This window comes from Lotus japonicus, chromosome 5 (genome assembly GCF_012489685.1).
Source record: "Lotus japonicus ecotype B-129 chromosome 5, LjGifu_v1.2".
Lineage (NCBI taxonomy): Eukaryota > Viridiplantae > Streptophyta > Magnoliopsida > Fabales > Fabaceae > Lotus > Lotus japonicus.
The window spans coordinates 4,903,676-4,923,373 of NC_080045.1; the positions used below are offsets into that span (position 1 = coordinate 4,903,676).

At 36.0% G+C, this 19,698-nt stretch overlaps 3 protein-coding genes across 4 annotated transcripts; 2 read left to right on the forward strand and 1 right to left on the reverse strand.

The window, feature by feature from the left end:
- Positions 1–1,613: 1,613 nt before the first annotated feature.
- Positions 1,614–6,019, forward strand: LOC130720890 (cysteine proteinase mucunain-like). Its single transcript, XM_057571594.1, has 5 exons — positions 1,614–2,216; positions 3,571–3,806; positions 3,917–4,057; positions 4,509–4,961; positions 5,575–6,019. The coding sequence occupies exons 1-5, from the start codon at positions 1,742–1,744 to the stop codon at positions 5,671–5,673; spliced, it is 1,404 nt and encodes a 467-aa protein (XP_057427577.1). The 5' UTR covers positions 1,614–1,741; the 3' UTR covers positions 5,674–6,019.
- A 732-nt stretch (positions 6,020–6,751) lies between these two features.
- Positions 6,752–8,811, reverse strand: LOC130720891 (uncharacterized). 2 transcript variants are annotated; one of them, XM_057571596.1, is made up of 7 exons: positions 8,589–8,811; positions 8,450–8,503; positions 8,198–8,329; positions 7,986–8,094; positions 7,816–7,857; positions 7,628–7,684; positions 6,752–7,419 (listed from the first exon to the last, which is right to left on the reverse strand). In XM_057571596.1, the coding sequence occupies exons 1-7, from the start codon at positions 8,729–8,731 to the stop codon at positions 6,916–6,918; spliced, it is 1,041 nt and encodes a 346-aa protein (XP_057427579.1). In that variant the 5' UTR covers positions 8,732–8,811; the 3' UTR covers positions 6,752–6,915. The 2 variants fall into 2 exon arrangements, with proteins under 2 accessions (XP_057427579.1, XP_057427580.1); XM_057571597.1 differs by lacking the exon at positions 7,628–7,684.
- A 1,552-nt stretch (positions 8,812–10,363) lies between these two features.
- On the forward strand, positions 10,364–15,618 carry LOC130717280 (mannose-P-dolichol utilization defect 1 protein homolog 2). Its single transcript, XM_057567453.1, has 8 exons — positions 10,364–10,505; positions 10,597–10,755; positions 12,683–12,755; positions 12,849–12,915; positions 13,275–13,334; positions 13,777–13,837; positions 13,919–13,960; positions 15,166–15,618. The coding sequence occupies exons 1-8, from the start codon at positions 10,364–10,366 to the stop codon at positions 15,267–15,269; spliced, it is 708 nt and encodes a 235-aa protein (XP_057423436.1). The 3' UTR covers positions 15,270–15,618.
- Positions 15,619–19,698: the final 4,080 nt, after the last annotated feature.

Genomic DNA, 19,698 nt, shown 5'->3' on the forward strand with positions numbered 1-19,698 from the left:
CATAAATTTTCAGCAAGGTTTCGGCATGTGGAAATTCTTGCAATGGTTTAGTTCCAAGTGAATAAAATTCTTGGGATGGTTAAGTTCCAAGTGTAGTGTACTCTTTTATGGTGGAGTATGATAATTTAATTTGTCGGTATATAGACAATGAAAATTATGTTTGTCGGTGAAGACAATGATTGTCGGTGTAGACAATTAACATTGGAGACCATTACAATCAAGGTGGAGATTGTTGGGGTTGATTGCAATTTAAGTCCCACATTGCTAATGAAGGAGAAAAAAGATCAAGTTATGCATCTTGGAGAAGTCCCACATCTCTTAGATTAGTGAGGGGTGGGAGGGTCCAAGACTATATATAGGGATCTCAGGCTCCTTGTTTCAACACATCAAAACACTAAGATGTAGCACCTGAAAACACTTTAAGCTTATTTTGTGTTTTCTTTTTCTCTTATGCTCTTGTTTTAGAGCATTGTGAGATGTAGTTCAAATATTTACTTTGGAGAGTGTGGGTGTACTGGGGTTATGGGGTGGTTGAGAGTGAAGTCTATGTGTTGTAACAATTTTCACATAGTGTTTATTATCTGGTTGTCGGTTTTGACAACGGCCGTGGTTTTTTCTCCGGTTTTAGAGTTTCCACGTTATATTCTTGTGTTGTTGATTGCACTCCTGATTTATTTTTACTTCTTCAGTGTTATTTTCCAACAGTTTAAAATATCTCTCTCAGATTGTTTAGGGTAGAAATGATTATTTTGATCGTTTTTTTTCTAAAAAAATTGGAATTTTTTGAAAATAACCTAACTGATTAAGAAAAAACACTCATACTGAATAAAATAAAGAAGATAATATAAAACAGCAAAATTTTGTGGGTTGTTTAAGGGTAAAAAAACTTGGGTCCGACTTCTATGAAGGGAGAGAGTCACTTTTATCACACACAACCCTTAATTAGCGTGCTTTGTTGACTTTTTAAAGTAAATAATTACTATTAATTGTTGTGATGCTTTACTTTACTTTTTAAAGTGACTTGAGCCAAAATTCTCAAAGTTTTATTCTTAGATATAAAATAATCTGAAAAGAGTATTTTTTTAGCACATCAAAAAGGTAAATTATGTTATTCATAATCGATTCCTGGACCTCCCCTCCCCAACCTATATGTCCCATAACTCTTACAACTTGAGTTATCATTTAAGGACATTAAAAAATATAGCTCTTCACATTAACTTTTAGTAGAATTTCACTTACATGCTTATATTTCATATTTTAATAATTTTCAATAATCATTTTTAAGAAAATTATTAAATATTAAATAAATAATATTTAAATACTTCTACCTTTTAAAATAATATTCTTAACACTGGTAATTACATTATAGGAAGTTGCAGATTATGGAATAAATGCCAATAAATAGATAAGTTAAAACAAATGTCACATGCACTTTCATCCTCTCACCCACCCCACACCTTTTTTTAATTTTTGTTTTCCTATAACCATATAAAAATTTCCTCATTTGATTTATTAATTTATAATATTCTAAATAATTCACCATTGATATCATATCCCACGCTGATATTCTTTTCCTACCTAAGCTACAATGATTATCCGTTAATTATTAATTAACCATTTAAACATTTTTAATTTAATCCAATCTCTTACCCCTTCCGTCTTTATAAGGTCCACGTTCACTGCACCATTTTCTCCACTCCCACCTTCTTCTTCTTCCTCCTCCCAATCCCATCTCCCAAAAATGGGTTCAGCTACCATGGCGATCGTCCTCATGTTCACTCTCCTGGCGGTTTCCTCCGCCATGGACATGTCGATCATCTCATACGACAACTCCCACATGGGAAACTCCAGAACTGACGACGAGGTGAAGAACATGTACGAGGAGTGGTTGGTGAAACACGGCAAGGTGTACAACGCGCTTGGCGAGAAGGAGAAGAGGTTTGAGATCTTCAAAGACAACCTCAAGTTCATCGATGAGCATAACAACGCTGATCTGAACCGGAGTTACAAGCTGGGTCTGAACCGGTTCGCTGATCTGACCAACGAGGAGTACCGGTCTAAGTACTTTGGGACCCGGGTTGACCCGAACCGGAGGATGGCGAAGTTGAGGACCAAGAGTGACCGGTACGCGCCACGTGTCGGTGACAAGCTGCCGGAGTCTGTTGATTGGAGGAAGGAAGGTGCTCTTGTTGGAGTCAAAGACCAAGGAAGCTGCGGTATGTGCTTTTTTCACTCTTGTCTTCATTCATTCACTCTTTGCCCTCTACTTTACCTTTTGAAATAAAAGAAGAAAAAATCTGGAAAGTTTAATTCTTTGCTTCTTTTATGATCATCATCGTTGATTTACTTTTTGAAATTAATCCCGTTTTATAATTATGAGCAGTACTTTTTTATGATTTTATTTTTGATCTGTTGCTTTGTTGTTGCTTGATCATCCACATGACCTAATAATATCTGAAAAAAAGTTTTTATTTGTTTGATTTAGTATTTAAAATTTCATACAATATAAATGATCAATCTCTAGAGGATGCAATTTATCTTTACGATGTACTAAAAAAAAGTTTAATTACTAGTGTCAAATGTCAATCAATTAGAATTCATCATGGTATAATTAAATTTAAATTTAAAAATATTTTAAATGATAAAATGAGTCATTATGATTAGATATATGTATTAAACTCAAGTTTTTTTTTTTGAAATGGTATTAAATTCAAGTGAACAAAAAAAAATATGTATTGAACTCTTTACATACTGTCAATAATTTAGATATCTCATGTAGTAGTGTTATTTTTTTGTCGTTGTTCTTGTTGTAAATAGTGATGAGTACCTAACTGATTTTATCGTATATTTTTAAAATAAAGTAATATGAAATATAAAATTATATACATAGGAAAGTTTAATTTTTAAAATGTTTAGTTTATCTAATACTTAGTAGTTATCATCATGGACTCATGGTGTTGATATTATATGGTTCAATCATTGAATTCACAATAAGAAGTAATTAAATTAAATAATTTTGAGAATCATCGCTAGTGGATCTCCACTACTGGAAAAGGATTTTTTCTTTTTGGACTTAAAACTCAAATAAAAGGCATGATTCATTAAAAATTCAATTTTGAGACTCCTTTAAAATTTTCAGGTTAGTTCCTATGATTTCATAATTCTGGCATGATTCTTAGCTGCTACTTGACATGAAATATCTTGTTTTGGACTTTTGGGTCTTTGAGTCTAACTTTATTTAGGATGCCCAACTGTATTTCCTTGTGAAAGGTGAAGCTTTTATAGTTACAGCTCATGAAACTTGGCCAAAATAATTTTATTGTGAAAATAATTTTTTTCCTTTGTAATTAAATCTATTATTCACAGTCCCATTTGTACTGTAATCAAAATCTTTAGTAGTTTGGATTTTGGTCATGAAAGGTGTGATTGTTGACTATTCTTGTCGTATTCCTTTAATTCAATGAGTTTCTGGGCAGAATTGAGTCTAAAGAATCTCTAGTTTTTCACGAAATTTCCTATTATGATATAATAGATATGGTTAATTAAAATGTCTGAATTTTTTCAATGAAGGGAGCTGTTGGGCCTTCTCAGCTGTCACCGCCGTGGAATCAATTAATAAGATAGTAACCGGCGATCTAGTTTCACTATCAGTACAAGAGCTAGTAGACTGTGATAGATCATATAATGAAGGATGCAATGGTGGTCTTATGGACTACGCCTTTGACTTCATCATCAACAATGGTGGCATTGACTCCGAAGAAGATTACCCCTACAAAGGTGTTGATGGTAGATGTGACCAGTACAGGGTTAGCCCCTAACATAATCATTTGCTGATAGATTCATGTGAAAATATTGTTTCTTATCACTTATTCTTGCATTTGTTTTTAATTGATTTGGTTGTGTTTTTTGTGTGCAGAAAAATGCTAAAGTCGTTTCAATTGATGACTATGAAGATGTTCCTACCTATGATGAGATAGCCTTGAAGAAAGCTGTTGCCAATCAGCCTATTAGTGTTGCTATTGAAGGAGGTGGCAGGGAATTCCAGTTATATGATTCTGTAAGTTTTCTAAATTCATTTTGTTCTCTACAATCACGTAAATCCTAAAATCACTCACTCAAGAAATCTGAGTTAGTCAAGAAATCTGAGTCGTTTTACTAAAATCGGACAACTTAAATTTTGAGCTTATCTCTGTTGTCCGATCTAGATGAAACATGTGTCGTCGGATCTTGATTGAACGGCTCAGATTTCTTGACTTTGTGGATTTAGGATTCCCCGACCGGAGGATCCGAAATCACTACATAGCATAGGAGAAGTAGAATTGTAAAAGTTAAATGTCCATCTATTTTCATTGTTGCCCTATGCATTTGATAGAGACCAAGATACCATATATTGTTTTTGAATTAAAAGTTAAAACCATGCATATTTAGAGTTGGTTTACCAAGATTAGTGGTTGCTGTTGTATTGGGCAAGTTTTCTTATTTTGGGTGTCCAATTTCTCTTTTGTTAGGGTATATTCACTGGGCGATGTGGGACAGCATTAGACCATGGTGTTGTTGCTGTTGGGTATGGCACAGAAAACGGTCTTGATTATTGGATTGTGAGGAATTCATGGGGTGCTAGCTGGGGAGAGGGAGGTTATATCAGGCTTGAACGTAATCTGGGAAATGCTAGATCAGGCAAGTGTGGAATTGCAATTGAGCCATCCTATCCCATCAAGAATGGTCAGAACCCGCCTAACCCGGGGCCATCACCCCCTTCACCGGTGACTCCACCGTCAGTGTGTGACAATTACTACAGTTGTGCTGAAGCCACCACTTGCTGCTGCATTTATGAATATGGAAACTCTTGCTTTGAGTGGGGATGTTGTCCTCTCGAGGGTGCTACCTGCTGTGATGACCACTACAGTTGCTGCCCCAGTGACTACCCTGTCTGTGACACTTATAGAGGGCTCTGTCTCAAGGTATGAGTTACTTGTCCAACTAATCTTTTATTTGGTTGCATCTTCACTTTGAACTAAGTGCGTGTTTGGATGTCAGAATTACTTTGCATAAGCTTGATTTTTGCAATATTGTTGAAGGTAAATGTGAGTTCAGAGTGAATTGATTTTTGTTTACATAATTATTATAAGAAAATTGATTTTAGTAGGGCAACTATGTGCAATCTCGTAATAAAATCTCATTATTTATTATGTTTGTTGCAGAAACTGAGATTGGTAGGTTTATCTCCGAATTGATTTTTGCACTAGAATTATTTGTGAAAGAAAATATCTAAATACCTAGGAGTTAAGTTTGATAGTGGTGAATCCACTCTATCACTTGTAAGTGCATGATTGTAAACTTTTACAATTGATTCAAACGTCAAATCAGTTATGGGGAGAAGTTATTGTGAGGTTCTACCTGGTTTCAAAATTGATTGTGAGGAAAGAGAAACTGATCGATATAGTCGACCCTACTTAGTTCGATAAGGTTTTTGTTGTTACTTTAATGATACGGTCCCTTTTCATTCTCAGTAACATTTTCATGAATTGTTTGCACTCTTGCTTATCTGAATTTTCTATGCATTATTTATGACAGGGCTCAAACAACCCATTTGGAGTGAAGGCATTGAAGCGAACTCCAGCTAAGCCCAACTTGGCCTTTGGAGTGAAGAAGAAGAAGATCAGCGATGCTTAAGCTGTTAAAAAGCGAATGTGTACATGATGAAGTTGAAGATAAGAAAGTCAAAGGGAGGACCAAGAACTGAAACACTATACTCTTTCCCTTTACTTGCAGCACATAATAACATGTACATCTTCGCATTATGATACACAAACAGATACATTCTGTGCCAAATTTCAGTCATGCATTTGACTGTGTACATAGGGTTATTATTTATGTCTGTCCTGTATTTCTATTCTAATTCCAAACAATGAACATATTTTCATTATTGTACTTAATTTCCAACCTTGGTAGATTATGTGGTCATGGCTGGATTTACCCCATATTCATATGCTATTTTATAAGCATGGTTAATTTGAAATTTGTGTTGTGAAGATGTCTTGATTTAATAGCGTAAATTTGTGCAGAGAATATATGGACCAAAGTGGTAACACTAAACACATTAATAAAATATTAAGTTAGTGGATGATTGACTTTTTTTATCGGGCAACAAGATGAACAACATCTGAAGTTTTTTTTTTTGATAATCATGAACAACATTTTAAGTAAGTAGGTAAGTTTTATCCTCTTTGTAATCCAATTTTTTTTTTTTTAAATCTAGAGTGAGAGGTATATTTTATGCAACTTTATTTGTATGGGGAGAAAATGAAATAAGTAGATAGGTGAGAGCGGTTAGTGGTTGCAACATTTATTTTTTAAAAGCTCAACATTTCTCACTTAACTTGTTAAAATATAAACCAATTATAATGAGTGGGTTGAGGTATTTCATTAAAATAGTGTGTTGCTAACACTTCTCTTTGAATTTAAATGAATGTTTTGTTTTGGGTAATTAAAATAGGTATTTCATTTAAAGCTTGGGGTCTCCCTCCAAAATTTAAATAATGTTGATGTTAGAAATATAATATAAAATCATTTATGTTTTTTCATTGAAGAGCTTAAACTTAGGAATAGTTAGTTGTTGACATGATATTAGAAAGCCTCCATGACTAAGTGATTTAGAGTTGAAGTATATGTGCATTTGCACGAGAAACTTACTAGTAAAAATATAAAATATTGTGCAAGGTATGTGGGCCTACCAATTATATGAGAGGCAAGTTAGAAAGATAATATAAAATCATTGTGTTTCTTCACCCAAAAGCTTAAGCTTGGGGATTGATAGACAATATAAATATCTCTCTTACATAATTACAAGCAAACTACTGAAATTATGAGTGGTTATGTATATGCACTTATGCTTCTACCCAAATCAAGATTCAATTAAATTGATCTCCCTGCATTTCCCTTTTGATCTCCATCACCAGCAAGCTGTAAACTGCAATCCTCAATCTTCACTTTCTGGCCTGAGCTGTTGATCCAATTGGTTTTAGGAACTTGAGGGTGATAATGGGGTGGAGTAACAGAGGGAAGCTTTGACAGAAGATCTCCAAAACTGCAAGACATGTTGGGCAAGGAAGAAGGAACTGAAAGGGGTGGTCCTGTTGTTCCATTTTGAGGGTGGTTTCTACCCAAATTGATGGCAATCATGGAAAAGAAACTTGGTCTTTCTTTATGCAGCAATCCATTGACATGAGTTACTTGGTTATTGTCATTGTAGGTTGATTGAGCCATTTCATTGGTTTCCATCATTTGGAGATTGGATTTGGCAATGCATGGATGTTGGATGGCTTTGTATGGTCTTTGAATGGTCAAAACACCTGGTATGTTCTGGAGGTAGATGAACTTCCTTTGTAAGCTGAGCACTAAATCAAGATCTTCTGCAATCTGAAACAAGTTGTGATTTAGAGCATGTTTGGAAATCCTTCTAAATTTGATTTTAAAGTCAAAATCAATTCTGGGGAGAAGTGTCTGTGGGTGGCTGAGTGCCAGAATTGATTATGAGAAAAAATAAGCTGATTCTAACATGCTATTGATAATAAGTAGAAATTTTGCATGAAATGTGGAATATTTGGAAGGTAAAAAGGAGAAAGACCTTGTTAAATGAACCCAATTGTACTAAGCCTTCTTTAACAGCAATGACAGCAATAGTCTACCAGAATGAAATGAACAATAATTTGATAGCATTAGTTAAATCAAATTCAATGAAAAAATTGATATTAGCTTGCTATTTACACATGTTTCTGAAGGTTTTTTTCCCAGTGTTTGAAGGAGTATACTAACCTGAATACCAGAATTTAACTGAAAATCCCAAGCCCTTGGTTGCTGTCAAGATTAAAAGCAATAAGGCACAATTATAGAAAGAAAAGATAAATAAAGTATTTAGATTTTACAGAGGGACATGATGTGAAAAACTTGTGCACTTATTTCTTTGAAACAACTACTTCCCTTACATGATCAATTGAAGCATTCCATGAACCATTGTAGCTAGGTTTACACCCATTTTGAGTATCATTGTAAACCCATCTGTGACTATTTTCTGCAGCCACTTTCCCCATTAGTCTGCAAAATGTAATATCAAATAAGGATGTTTATTTGCAGGAAAAGATAATTTTTTTTTAAACTTGACAACAAAATGTTAAGGTGGATCAATGCCATCTCTCACCCTTCTCCATAACTGTAAACCTCATGAGACATTTTGAAGAATACATCAGTTCCAAAGCTGTTGTTCAAATATTCACTCCTCCTTTGCTCACATTCATTAAAATCACAAAACCCATCTTCCCACACAAGGATCCTAACAAAGAAAACTCACTGTTTGCTAAAATACCATCAAATATACTTTACATGTAAATTTGCCAATCATGTGTTCTTGTTTGGTAAAAAGAACTTCTAATTAAAATTCCATGAAAGTTACCAGTTTCTATGATTCCCCTTTGAGAGATCAAGAGCACTCCCTCCAAATTCCCACCTGCAAAAGAGAAAACTACAACATTCAATCAAATTTTCTTTAACATGTAGATTGCTTCTACTGAAAAACAATGTTCTTTACTTACCTTGGTGGAGGAAAATTTCGTGGTACTATCCTCCAGAATACCGCGTACACCCACTTGGAAGAACTTGAAGAATTTGGTAATGAGCATATGCTTCTCAGAGTATGGTGTAAGGGACATTGCAGCAAAGGTAATCCAGTTTCCATGGTCCAAAGAGTGAGGAGAGTGTAGAGAGTAGCTAGATTTTAAAAAGGCCAGAATGTAAACAATGTCAATGGTACCCACTAGCAGCTTGCAGGCACTAAAGAGAGTTGTGCTCCAATGTGTATCAAGAGTTGTTGTAGTTGTAATTTTAGATGGGACCAGAACTTTCCCATTCCACTTTGGTGACTGGTGAGGGACATTAATAATTCATATCTCTCTAAAATGCAATGAGAAGATGAATCCCTATGGTACTATTTTTTTTTATAAGCCCTTATGGTGCTAGTGATAAGAGCAGAGTACACTACAGTAAATTAGGGAACCTCATATATCAGAGACTGAAGATAAGAAGCAGATCACATTCTTGATCAACATCTTCTCGTGAAGATTGAAAATTTTATTTCCCAATGGAGTTTATTTTCTTCTTTTTTTTGAACGTCAACTACTTTCATTAAATAGCCAAAGGCAAAGAAACATTACAGTTTGAAGCATCATGGGAAACTAAGGAGGAGATACCACGTTTCAAAAAAAAAGGAGGAGATACCAGGTGGCTCTCGCTCCAACCATACATGATTATGAAAATTAAAAGCTAGTTTAGCAATAGCATCAGCCACTTGATTATTTGTTCTCTTGCAATGGTTCACTAAGCAGGAGTTTATTTACTTCTATTTGTCTTCGAAACTGATTTTATTATACGTAACTTTAGGTTAGGGAATGATTGACCCTTTTGTTTTTCTATGACTGACTGAGAAATGTTATAGTCATAGATCCAATTGTGCAGTTTTATCTAATTCAAAAACCATTGCTGTAGTTTTTTTTTTAACAACATTGTTGTAGTTGAAACTTGAAACAATAGTTTTTGAATTACACCCTTTGTTACAAGGTTGAGAAATACATTCCCCTTTTCACAAAAAGAAATACATTCCCGGAAATATGGAGGTTGGAAGTGCATATTTATGTGTTTGTTGGAAATTTGATGTCTGGGTATAAATAATTCTTAAGAATAAAATAACTTTCATAATTCTCGAGATGAGAATCTTGCATTCCCATGGGAAAGTGAAGATAACACCACACTACTCCCAAATTTCATCACATTTTTCTTTTCTTTTCTATTTTCCAGTTTTGAATTTTAAGATTAAATAAAATTTAAAAATATTCTCGAAAATATTAAATACTAACCAAACACATTTATAAGTCTATGTCTGCGTAGGATAGCTCAAGTGGTAGAAGTTAGGGGACATATGAGTTGACTAAGGGAGGTCTAAGGATCGATTCCTGACGGATGCAATTTATCTTTCCGATGTACACAGAAAAAACATATTTATAAGTTTTACCTAAGAATAATATTCTCAACAATCATATTTTCAAGAATGTATTCCTTATCATAAAAAAAAAAGAATGTATTCCTCAACTTTGTATGTAAAAGTTTGATCCTATATGGGTAATGTGACCGTGCATGTCCATTAATCTCATTTTTTTATAAAATTAATTCATATTTTTATTGTAATCCAATCCTAAAATAAATCAAAATATTATGACTTCAAGGACACTTCATCGTCCGGTACCTGGCGGCAGTTGAATCTAGCAAAGAAGTTGGCGGTGAAAGAAAGGATTCAGAAGAGATCAGAGAAGAGGCGATGGAGTATCTAGGGATTGATGTCACTTGCGCCGTGAATTCTCTCCGCCATGGAAACTTCCCTGACAAGGATTGCTTGCTCCCTCTCATTTCCAAACTCCTCGGTTACGCCATCGTCGCCGCTTCCACCACCGTCAAACTCCCTCAGGCACGCTTAATCAATCATCTGATCGCACTTCAATGTTTTTTTCTTCTAATTGTGAATTGATCAATGATGATGTTAATCTTGTGAACCGCAGATTTTGAAGATTCTGAAGCATCAGAGCGTGAGAGGTCTCAGCATGCTGTCTTTTGAGCTTGAAGTTGTTGGATATACCATTGCTCTGGCTTATTGTCTTCACAAAGGCCTTCCGTTTTCTGCTTATGGAGAATTGTTGTTCCTCTTGATTCAAGGTGCCCTAACTCTTTGTATTTGCTTATTCTTATTTTTGTTAAGCATATATTCTTCATCATTGTTTAATTCAACCAATGTATTGTAGTGACTTGTATCAGTTTTTTGTTTGATTTGTTAATTGCTTAAAAATGGAATAAATAGATCAAATCTGTAAACCCTAGCTAGGCAGGTTCAATTGTTTTTATTGGAATGTTACACTGCTTAATAGCATAAGCTAAGTGTTGCAAAGATAAGAGTGTTGAGGTGGTTGAATAGACATAGAAGATAAGATAGGAATGGATGTTTTTGAGAGAAAATGGGAGTATGAGTATTGCCCAATAATGACAAAATGACAGATTCGAACCATGTGAGAAAAAGACCAATTAGAGACCTAGATAAGAATGGTTGATCATATGGAAGATAGTCCAAAAGACAAAACTAGTGTCGTAATTTAAATGGCCTTTCTGAAAAATTGGCTTTTGATATAGCACAGTAGCATTGATTGATCCATGTAGTCGTCTCTGCCTTGTGGGGAAAAGGCTTTTGATGTTGTTATTACATTGATTGAGTCATGCATGGTTCACGTATGGTACTCATAAATAAGTACTTGCCCAAGTTTCACTATTTGAGTCTATCTTAGAACCGAATCACTGATCAAGAGATAGAAAGAAAACTGTGTTTATTGCCAAAAAATATATGTTACACCCCAGGTATCTAAGAGATATGGTTTTTCCCTCTCTTAGTTCCTCTACAAAACCAAAAGATAATCTTTCTTTCTAGTTATTTATGGCCTATCATCTCTCACTCCCTAACGTACTCCCCCAACTAACTTACTATTATCTAACTAACTCCCCAACTAATTAAGGGGTTACCTGCCATTCTAACTAGATTTGGACCTAGGATAAACCAATTATCATGTTCATTTTTAAAACATGTTATCACTCATTTTGTGATGCTGAGGCAGGTGAAAGGTAAATTAATAGCAGGGCTGTTATCATAACCCTTAAGATTACATTTCCACAGTTGTTTTCTTGTCAACTTGCATTCTTATAAGTTTCCTGTTGAAAGTTACAGTTTAATAAAAGTAATTTGGAATAACTGGGAGATGTAGGCTGGAAGACCATGTAATCTGAAAGGTCTTAGCTTGTGCCATTAGTGCTAAACCTTAGCTTTTGTATGAAGATGTTTTTATTGATTATTTAATCCACATTGTTAGGAGTTTTTTCCCCTGGTTTGTTACACCAAAAGAATCAATCCATTGGCTGTGTTTTCATAAGAAACTGACCTGAGGAGAGCCATTCAACAAAAGCTAGCCCCAAGGCCTTGTAAACCCCACACCTCAATTGAATACTTCTAATGCGGGACTCGAGTCTCATACCTTACAATTGTATCCCAACATCCCACCACGCTGTGCAGCCTGGAAGACCACACGGGCTGGCTGTGCAGTGTGAATAAGCCCTTTGGCTATTATCCGGAAAATACTGCAATGTTGGCATTACCACCCACGCCGCGCGTCTGTGGCTTAGACTTGAGAGACATTGTGGAAGACTCTGATACCAGTTGATTAGAACCTTGAGAGAACCATAGCTTTAAAACTAGCCGTTGTAGTTGGAGAGTCCAAGACCTTATAAACACCACACTAGAATCCCATACTTCCGAAGTCCCATAAGTTGCAACTGAATCCTTAACATTTTTGAACCTTTCTTCTCTTAAACCCTCTCTGTTTCTTGGTAGAATCCTATCAAATATTTTTTCCCTGCATGGCTGCATCATTCTGGAATGATTTTGACTAATATTTGGTGTTCTAAAATTCGTACTTGCATGAGCATCATGGGCTTTTAGATCACGCAACTTGTACATTTCTATCTTTTGTTAGGTATAGCTTTGTTGTGCTACCATTTTTTTGAAACAATCTAACTTCTCTGTTCCTCTCTATCTGTGATACAGCTTTAATATTGGTTGCCATAATCTACTACTATTCTCGACCTGTGCGTACAGCAACATGGATCCGGGCATTACTGTATCCTACTTTCTGAAGCACTTAGTTTTTATTCTTGCATTATACAACATAATTGAGTATTCTCTACTATTTCCTTGATATATTGGATTTCAGATATTCTGCTGCAGCACCCACTATCTTAGCCGGTCAAATTGATCCTTTCCTCTTTGAGGCTTTGTATGTGAGTAACAACTTTATCCTCAACATGCATTATGCTGCTGATATTTTTCTCTAATCGTATTTTCTTGTATGAATAATGGATAATGGGTGTTTCACCCATTATTCTTAACACCGCATTACCATACACCCATGTAAATGTGTGTTATAGGAAGAGAAGAGAGGCATGTGATTGAAAGGGGGGGGAGGTAGGTAAGAGTAAGATGCGAGTGTGAAAAAAGGGGTGTGAAAAATCAGGACTCCTTTTGTATCCCACCTGTCCATTCAATGATGTTGAGCATTTATTGCCTTTATTTTATAATTACGTTGGTTATAAGGTTCTCTATATCCAATATTTCTCAATGCAAATATGATGTTTTGCAGGCATCCCAACATGCAATCTTTCTTTGTGCAAGGATCCCACAGATATGGCAAAACTTTTCTGTAAGTGGAAACATAAAGACCTATTTTGCATTCTGTTTATATTGGAGAATAACTCCTAGTTGTCATGAATTTCTTAAACATGTAATTGTAGTTCTTACATGCATATATGATATTTGGTTCTCCAGTCTAAAGGGCTATTTATTTCTCTTAGAATTTGGGTTAGGCCTAACTCTACCCCAAAAGGTAGTTAAGGGGTGAGGGTAGCTCTACCTATATATTGCTATTCTGCCTGCACTTATAAGACAAAGTAGAGCTTTTGCTGCTTGTATGTAATGACAGGCTAGAATGCTGTCAACTCCGTTGGTGTGGATATTCTAAAATTTTCAAATTATGCCTCTAGATTTACTGCAATATTTTTGCCAGAACTTTCAATTAATGAAGCATGTTGACTCATTATTCAACATTCTTATTTGACACTGGTAACTTACTTTGGTCTGAGCAGAACAGAAGTACAGGGGAGCTCAGCTTCTTAACTTCTTTTATGAATTTTGGAGGTTCAATGGGTAAGCCAGTTTGCCTAATAAATTTTAGGTTACAGTTTGTGTTTTATTGCATACTAATATTATTATTTGTATTTTCTGCAGTTAGGGTATTCACAACCATCCAAGAAAATGCACCAAAAAGTGGTATCCTTGCTTCATAATTTGTTTTCTTCTTCTCGTCTTCTGTTGTCATCATTGTCATTGAATATTAAATCCGTTTTTTGGTATAAATAAGTGTGCTTCTTTGTTATGAGAAGGTTAGGAACCGTTCACTTACTGCTTGTTGAAATTTTATTTGTTTTAAAGACCAAAATACATTGCAAGATGTCTGTATCTCAATTTCAACAACAGAACATGGAAAGAATTTGATGATATTTAGAGAAAAGAAGTGTTTTTGAAACAATGTTTTCGTAACAACTTTGTAATCAGCCTAATTCATTTAATGAAATCTTATTGTTTAGTGTAAACTTTCCTCTTGAATTACAGTGACAGATAGAACTTAATAGCTATATTTTCCTTATCAGTAATTAGCTGGAGAAATCCTGATGACATTGGGTTCTTTTTCTTAGTCTGATTTTCGTACTTCTTAGATGTTCTTTAACTTTTCCCAGCTGTATTTTTGTGATTTTGGATCTGATTTTATATTAAATCTTGGAGTTAAGCTAATAACCCAAAGGTGTTTTATTTGACACTGGAGAAAGAAGTAGCCTGATTTCCATGCTTTGATTATTTTTTTGGGGGGAGCAGTTTTCATGCTTTGATATTGGTAATATTGGTAATAGAGAAAGGTGGTAGGTATTGTTAAGTGGTTTACATCGTACATATACAGATCTCTTGACTTGTCTAGTGAATAAGAGGGTAGAGCTCTTGAGAACTCAGGCACTCTATATACCCACTTAGCTCTTGAGAACACAGGCACTCTATATACTGACTTTTCCATAAGAAGCAGACAATCCAAATTTCATGTTTTGATGCTTATATATGCTTCTGTAAATGTTGTTCTGTGGTGTAAAGTTCTAATGTATGTTAAGAAAATTACGACTTTTAAGCAGTTTACTTTTTAAGTAGGTAACTACTGTTACGTTGTCTATTGCTTTGTCGAGTTGTGCTAAGTGCTAACTAGTCGTAAGAAATTTCTGGGATTTGTGTCTTCTTGTGCGTGTTTTGTTAGCTAACTGAATCTGATGAAAATTATGTCTTCCATTTCCTTGACCCAACATTTACAAAGTTCTATGTCCATTTCAAAGTCTTCATTGACTATTTTATGTCTGCATTTCTGTTTTGCCCGTGTTAAATTTATTCAATAGCTATTTCATATAATTGTGGTTGATTCCTTAACTCTTTTGAAGTACTATTGGGCTATGCAATTGGTGTTGCGACAAATTTTACCATCTTAAGTCAGATAGTGTTATACCAAAAGCCTCGAGCTGAGAAAGAGAAGAAAATGGAATAGAAGAACTGTATCGGGCTGTGTATATCTCTTCATCTTGTTCGACTCTCCACAGGTGCTGCAGCATACAGGCCACTCAGAATTTAAAGCCCTGGATTGATTCCCTGAACACTACCATCTTAAGGTAGCCAACACTGCATAAGTAACAGATTATTATTATCAATTTTATTTTGGACACCGAGACTCTTGCGCTTGTTTGTTTTTGTTATTGTCTATCAAGCTAGAATTTAAAGGATGCATGCAGTTCTTTGTACGAATTTCTTCCTTATCCTAGATGTAAGGCTTAGTTTAACTTCTGTTTTTTCAATTATAAAGTTGAGGTAAAAAAATTAAAGACCTCTCTGGTTTCTCACCCTATTCTTACATGTACACTACACTAATGTGCTATATCGCTTAAGGTTGCATCTTCTGGCTTCTGTTATGAGTGCGGGGGTAGCACACGAATCTATCATTTGTTTGCTGGGTTTTCTCCATTTCTGGCCAATCTATCAGAAAGTGGTACCATGTGATATTTGTTACTCATTCAAGCTTTATTCATGGGGGAATGAATCACCTAGAGATTGTGGCATGTGTTGTTTGAATTCAAATTGAGATCAACTTAAAAGCACATTCAAGCTAATGGAACTTAGGTGTTGCTTTTAAGTATGCTTCTTGGAATTTTTGCTTGAAGTTAACACATGTGAATTGCAAACCAAACATGTACAGTGTAGAACGCAGTGCTTGGGTTTTTGCTGGGGCAGCTTACACACCCAGAACAAGCCAAGACCATCATTTTCATGTTGCTGCCTCAGTGAATCACCTGTGCTCATGACTTGCTTTGGATGGCTTTTTACATTTACATCACGTTCAGCACCAGTTAATATTAGTCGAGTCAATGTTTCATAGATCATGTGTATATAAAGATGAAGGGAATAATACAAAGTTTAAAACATTTTTAGAAAATTGATAGACAAAAATAGGTACACTTAAAGAAGAAATACAAGAACGACAAAAATATGCTGTAAAATGAGTTGAAAATAAAATTTGGTTGCGGTCATTGTTTAACTTCAAAATTAATTGTGAAGGATTTCAGATTTCTTCTAAATATTCACATAAAACTGTGTCTATTTAGTTTTACATTTATAGTGTATAAGGATCTCCCATAATCAATTAGTCAGAATTTGTTAGAGTAGCTATTTAGAGATATAAGAATATAACATAGAAAAGCCATGGTTAATGTTAGGTACCAGAAAATAACACTGAACTGAGAATGCAAATGTATTAGATAGCACTGAATCCTCTGGAGAAATTCCAGAAGCAGTGTTTAGGGAATTTGCAAATAACAGAGGAAATGAAAAGACAAAGATGAGCAAATTCGAGAGTGCTCCTTCTCTCCTAGTCCTAGCCAATTCCAGCCTAAAACAATACTCTCTCCATAACTAACTTATATTCTCTCAGCTGGTACAATGGTCCCCCCCTTCCCCTCTTGATTGCTGCCACCTCACCAGGAGGTTATTTAGGAATACTACATTCTAGAAGAGTGATCATTAGGTGATTCTGCTGGCATCATCTTGGGCCTCCTATTGTAGACGTTGCCAAACCTGGGCCTGGTTCTTGGGTTTGCAACATCTCTCCCTCCTTGAAGAATCAGCTTGTCCTCAAGCTGATGATCTGGGAATTGTTCCAGTAGTTTGTTGAAATCTTCCCAGGAATCCTCAAATTCTGGCAAGTCCTTCCACCTCACTAATACCTCTAGGTCTCCATCAGTTTTTGCTCTAGAGTCTTGAATTGATTCTGGTTCAACCTTGAGCTCCCAGTCTTCAGTGAGAGAGACAGGTAGTGGTTGGCTGGTGGCTCCTGCATTCAAAGCCTTCTTGAGCAGGGAAATGTGGAAAACTGGATGCGCTTGACTGTCCTCTGGTAGCTTCAACTTGTAAGCTGCAGGATTAATTTTTTCTATGATTGGAAAGGGTCCATAATATCTAGGGCTCAGTTTCTGGTTCTTCCTCCTGGCTAAACTCTTGAGTTTGTAAGGTTGTATTTTAAGATACACCAAATCCCCAACCTCATACTGCACATCCCTCCTATGTTTGTTGGCCTGCTGTTTCATCCTATTCTGTGCCTTCTCTAAGTTTTCCTTCAATTCATCAATTATCAAATTCCTTTCAGCAGTCATTTTCTCTACTTCATCCACTGAAGTCAAGGAATCATTTCCCCTGATGATTACAGGAGGCTCCCTCCCATATAAAGCCTTGAAATGAGTGGTTTTGATTGCTGAATGATAGTTTGTATTATACCAGAATTCTGCCCAGCATAACCACTTGGGCCACTGCTTGGGTTTTAGCCCTGTCACACATCTCAGATAGGTCTCCACACAACGATTGACCACTTCAGTTTGCCCATCTGTTTGGGGATGGTAAGCTGAGCTAAATTTCAGCTTTGTTCCTGCTAGTTTGAACATTTCTGACCAGAAGGTGCTAAGGAAAACTCTGTCCCTATCAGAGACAATAGAAGTGGGGAATCCATGTAATTTCACCACTTCTCTTACAAATAACTCAGCTACTTCCTTTGCATTGTAAGGGTGAGCAAGTGCAAAGAAGTGTGCATATTTTGTGAATCTGTCTACCACAACTAAGATAGTATCCTTTCCCATAGCCTTAGGTAACCCTCCAATAAAGTCCATAGAGATATCTGACCACCCTTGAGAAGGAATAGGTAATGGCTGAAGGTAACCAGCTGGTTTTAGAGCCTCATATTTGTTCCTCTGGCACACTTCACACTTTTGGACATAGTTTTGAATATCCAACTTCATTCCTTCCCAGAAGAAAAGGGCTGAAATCCTCTTGTATGTTCTGAATATACCTGCATGGCCTCCAATAGCAGAATCATGAAATTCCTGGAGAATTGTGAGAATTTTCCCAGATCCTTTAGGGATGACTATTCTGTCTTTGTATAACAGCCTTCCTCTGTGCAATTTATAACCAGCTGTAGTGTGACCTTGGGTGGCCAACTCTTGCATGATCATTTTGTACTTGTCATCTCCTAAGATTTCAGCTTCCAAATCTTCCCATTCTGCACACTGTACTGATGAAATTGCTGAGAATTGCATCTTTCTTGATAAAGCATCAGCTGCCTTATTTTCAATTCCTGGTTTGTATTTTATCTCAAAATCAAACCCCATCAATTTGGATACCCATTTCTGTTGTTCCTCCCCCATTAGCCTTTGCTCTGCTAAAAACCTCAGGCTCTTTTGGTCAGTGTGTATGATGAACTTGCTGCCCAGCAGATAGTGCCTCCATTTTTGAACAGCAAATACTACAGCCATCAGCTCTCTCTCATAGACTGATTTGGCTTGGGCTCTGTCTGATAAGGTTTTGCTCATGTAGGCTACAGGCTTTCCCTCTTGCATGAGGACAGCTCCTAATCCTTTCCCAGAGGCATCAGTTTCCAAGATGAATGTTTTATCAAAATTGGGAACAGCAAGCACTGGTACTGTTGTCATGACCTCCTTAAGCTTCTCAAAAGCTTTGGTTGCTTCCATACTCCAGCTGAAACTATTTTTCTTTAGTAACTGGTTTAGGGGATGAGCCAATTTACTATAGTTCTTCACAAACTTCCTATAGTATCCAGTCAATCCCAGAAATCCCCTCAACCCTTTTACCTCTTTAGGGATTGGCCAATTTAGCATATCTTTGATCTTACTTGGATCAGCTGCAACTCCTTCTTTAGAGATAATATGTCCCAAGTAAGCAATCTCACACTGCCCAAAAGAACACTTCTTCCTGTTTGCCACTAGGTGATTGTCTTTCAGTACTTGCAATACTACCCTCAGATGTTCTGTATGCAACTCTTCAGTCTTGCTATAGATTAATATGTCATCGAAGAATACCAGAACAAATTTCCTCAAATAAGGTTTCAAAACTTGATTCATGAGGGCTTGGAAAGTAGATGGTGCATTAGACAGCCCAAATGGAAGAACCAAATACTCATAATGCCCTTCATGGGTTCTAAAAGCTGTTTTTGGTATGTCTTCTTCCCTCATCCTTATTTGATGATACCCTGATTTTAAATCTAATTTAGAAAAGACCATGGCTGACCCTATCTCATCTAACAATTCATCAATAATAGGTATTGGGAATTTATCAGGAATTGTTAACTTGTTTAGGGCTCTATAGTCTACACAGAATCGCCATCCACCATCCTTTTTCTTTACTAAAATTGCAGGACTGCTAAAAGGGCTAGTGCTAGGTCTAATAATCCCTGATTTCAGCATGTCTTTAACTAACTTCTCAATTTCATTCTTTTGGTAGAAAGGATACCTGTAAGGTCTGCTGTTTGGAATAGTGGCTCCTTCTTGTAGTAAAATGGCATGGTCAGTGTCTCTCTTTGGGGGCAATCCTTGTGGTTCTTGGAACACAACAGGGAACTCAGCTAACACTCTCTTTAACGCACC

Excerpts from the sequence above, each read along its gene's own strand:
- LOC130720890 (XM_057571594.1), top strand. The coding sequence starts at position 1,742 with ATGGGTTCAGCTACCATGGCGATCGTCCTCATGTTCACTCTCCTGGCG. Across the intron at positions 2,217-3,570 it reads CAAAGACCAAGGAAGCTGCG|GGAGCTGTTGGGCCTTCTCA; the intron begins GTATGTGCTTTT and ends TTTTCAATGAAG. Across the intron at positions 3,807-3,916 it reads GTAGATGTGACCAGTACAGG|AAAAATGCTAAAGTCGTTTC; the intron begins GTTAGCCCCTAA and ends TTTTGTGTGCAG.
- LOC130720891 (XM_057571596.1), bottom strand. The coding sequence starts at position 8,731 with ATGGAAACTGGATTACCTTTGCTGCAATGTCCCTTACACCATACTCTG. Across the intron at positions 8,095-8,197 it reads GTTTACAGTTATGGAGAAGG|ACTAATGGGGAAAGTGGCTG; the intron begins GTGAGAGATGGC and ends TACATTTTGCAG. Across the intron at positions 7,858-7,985 it reads GGAATGCTTCAATTGATCAT|CAACCAAGGGCTTGGGATTT; the intron begins GTAAGGGAAGTA and ends TAATCTTGACAG.
- LOC130717280 (XM_057567453.1), top strand. The coding sequence starts at position 10,364 with ATGGAGTATCTAGGGATTGATGTCACTTGCGCCGTGAATTCTCTCCGC. Across the intron at positions 10,756-12,682 it reads GTTGTTCCTCTTGATTCAAG|CTTTAATATTGGTTGCCATA; the intron begins GTGCCCTAACTC and ends TCTGTGATACAG. Across the intron at positions 13,961-15,165 it reads AGAAAATGCACCAAAAAGTG|TACTATTGGGCTATGCAATT; the intron begins GTATCCTTGCTT and ends ACTCTTTTGAAG.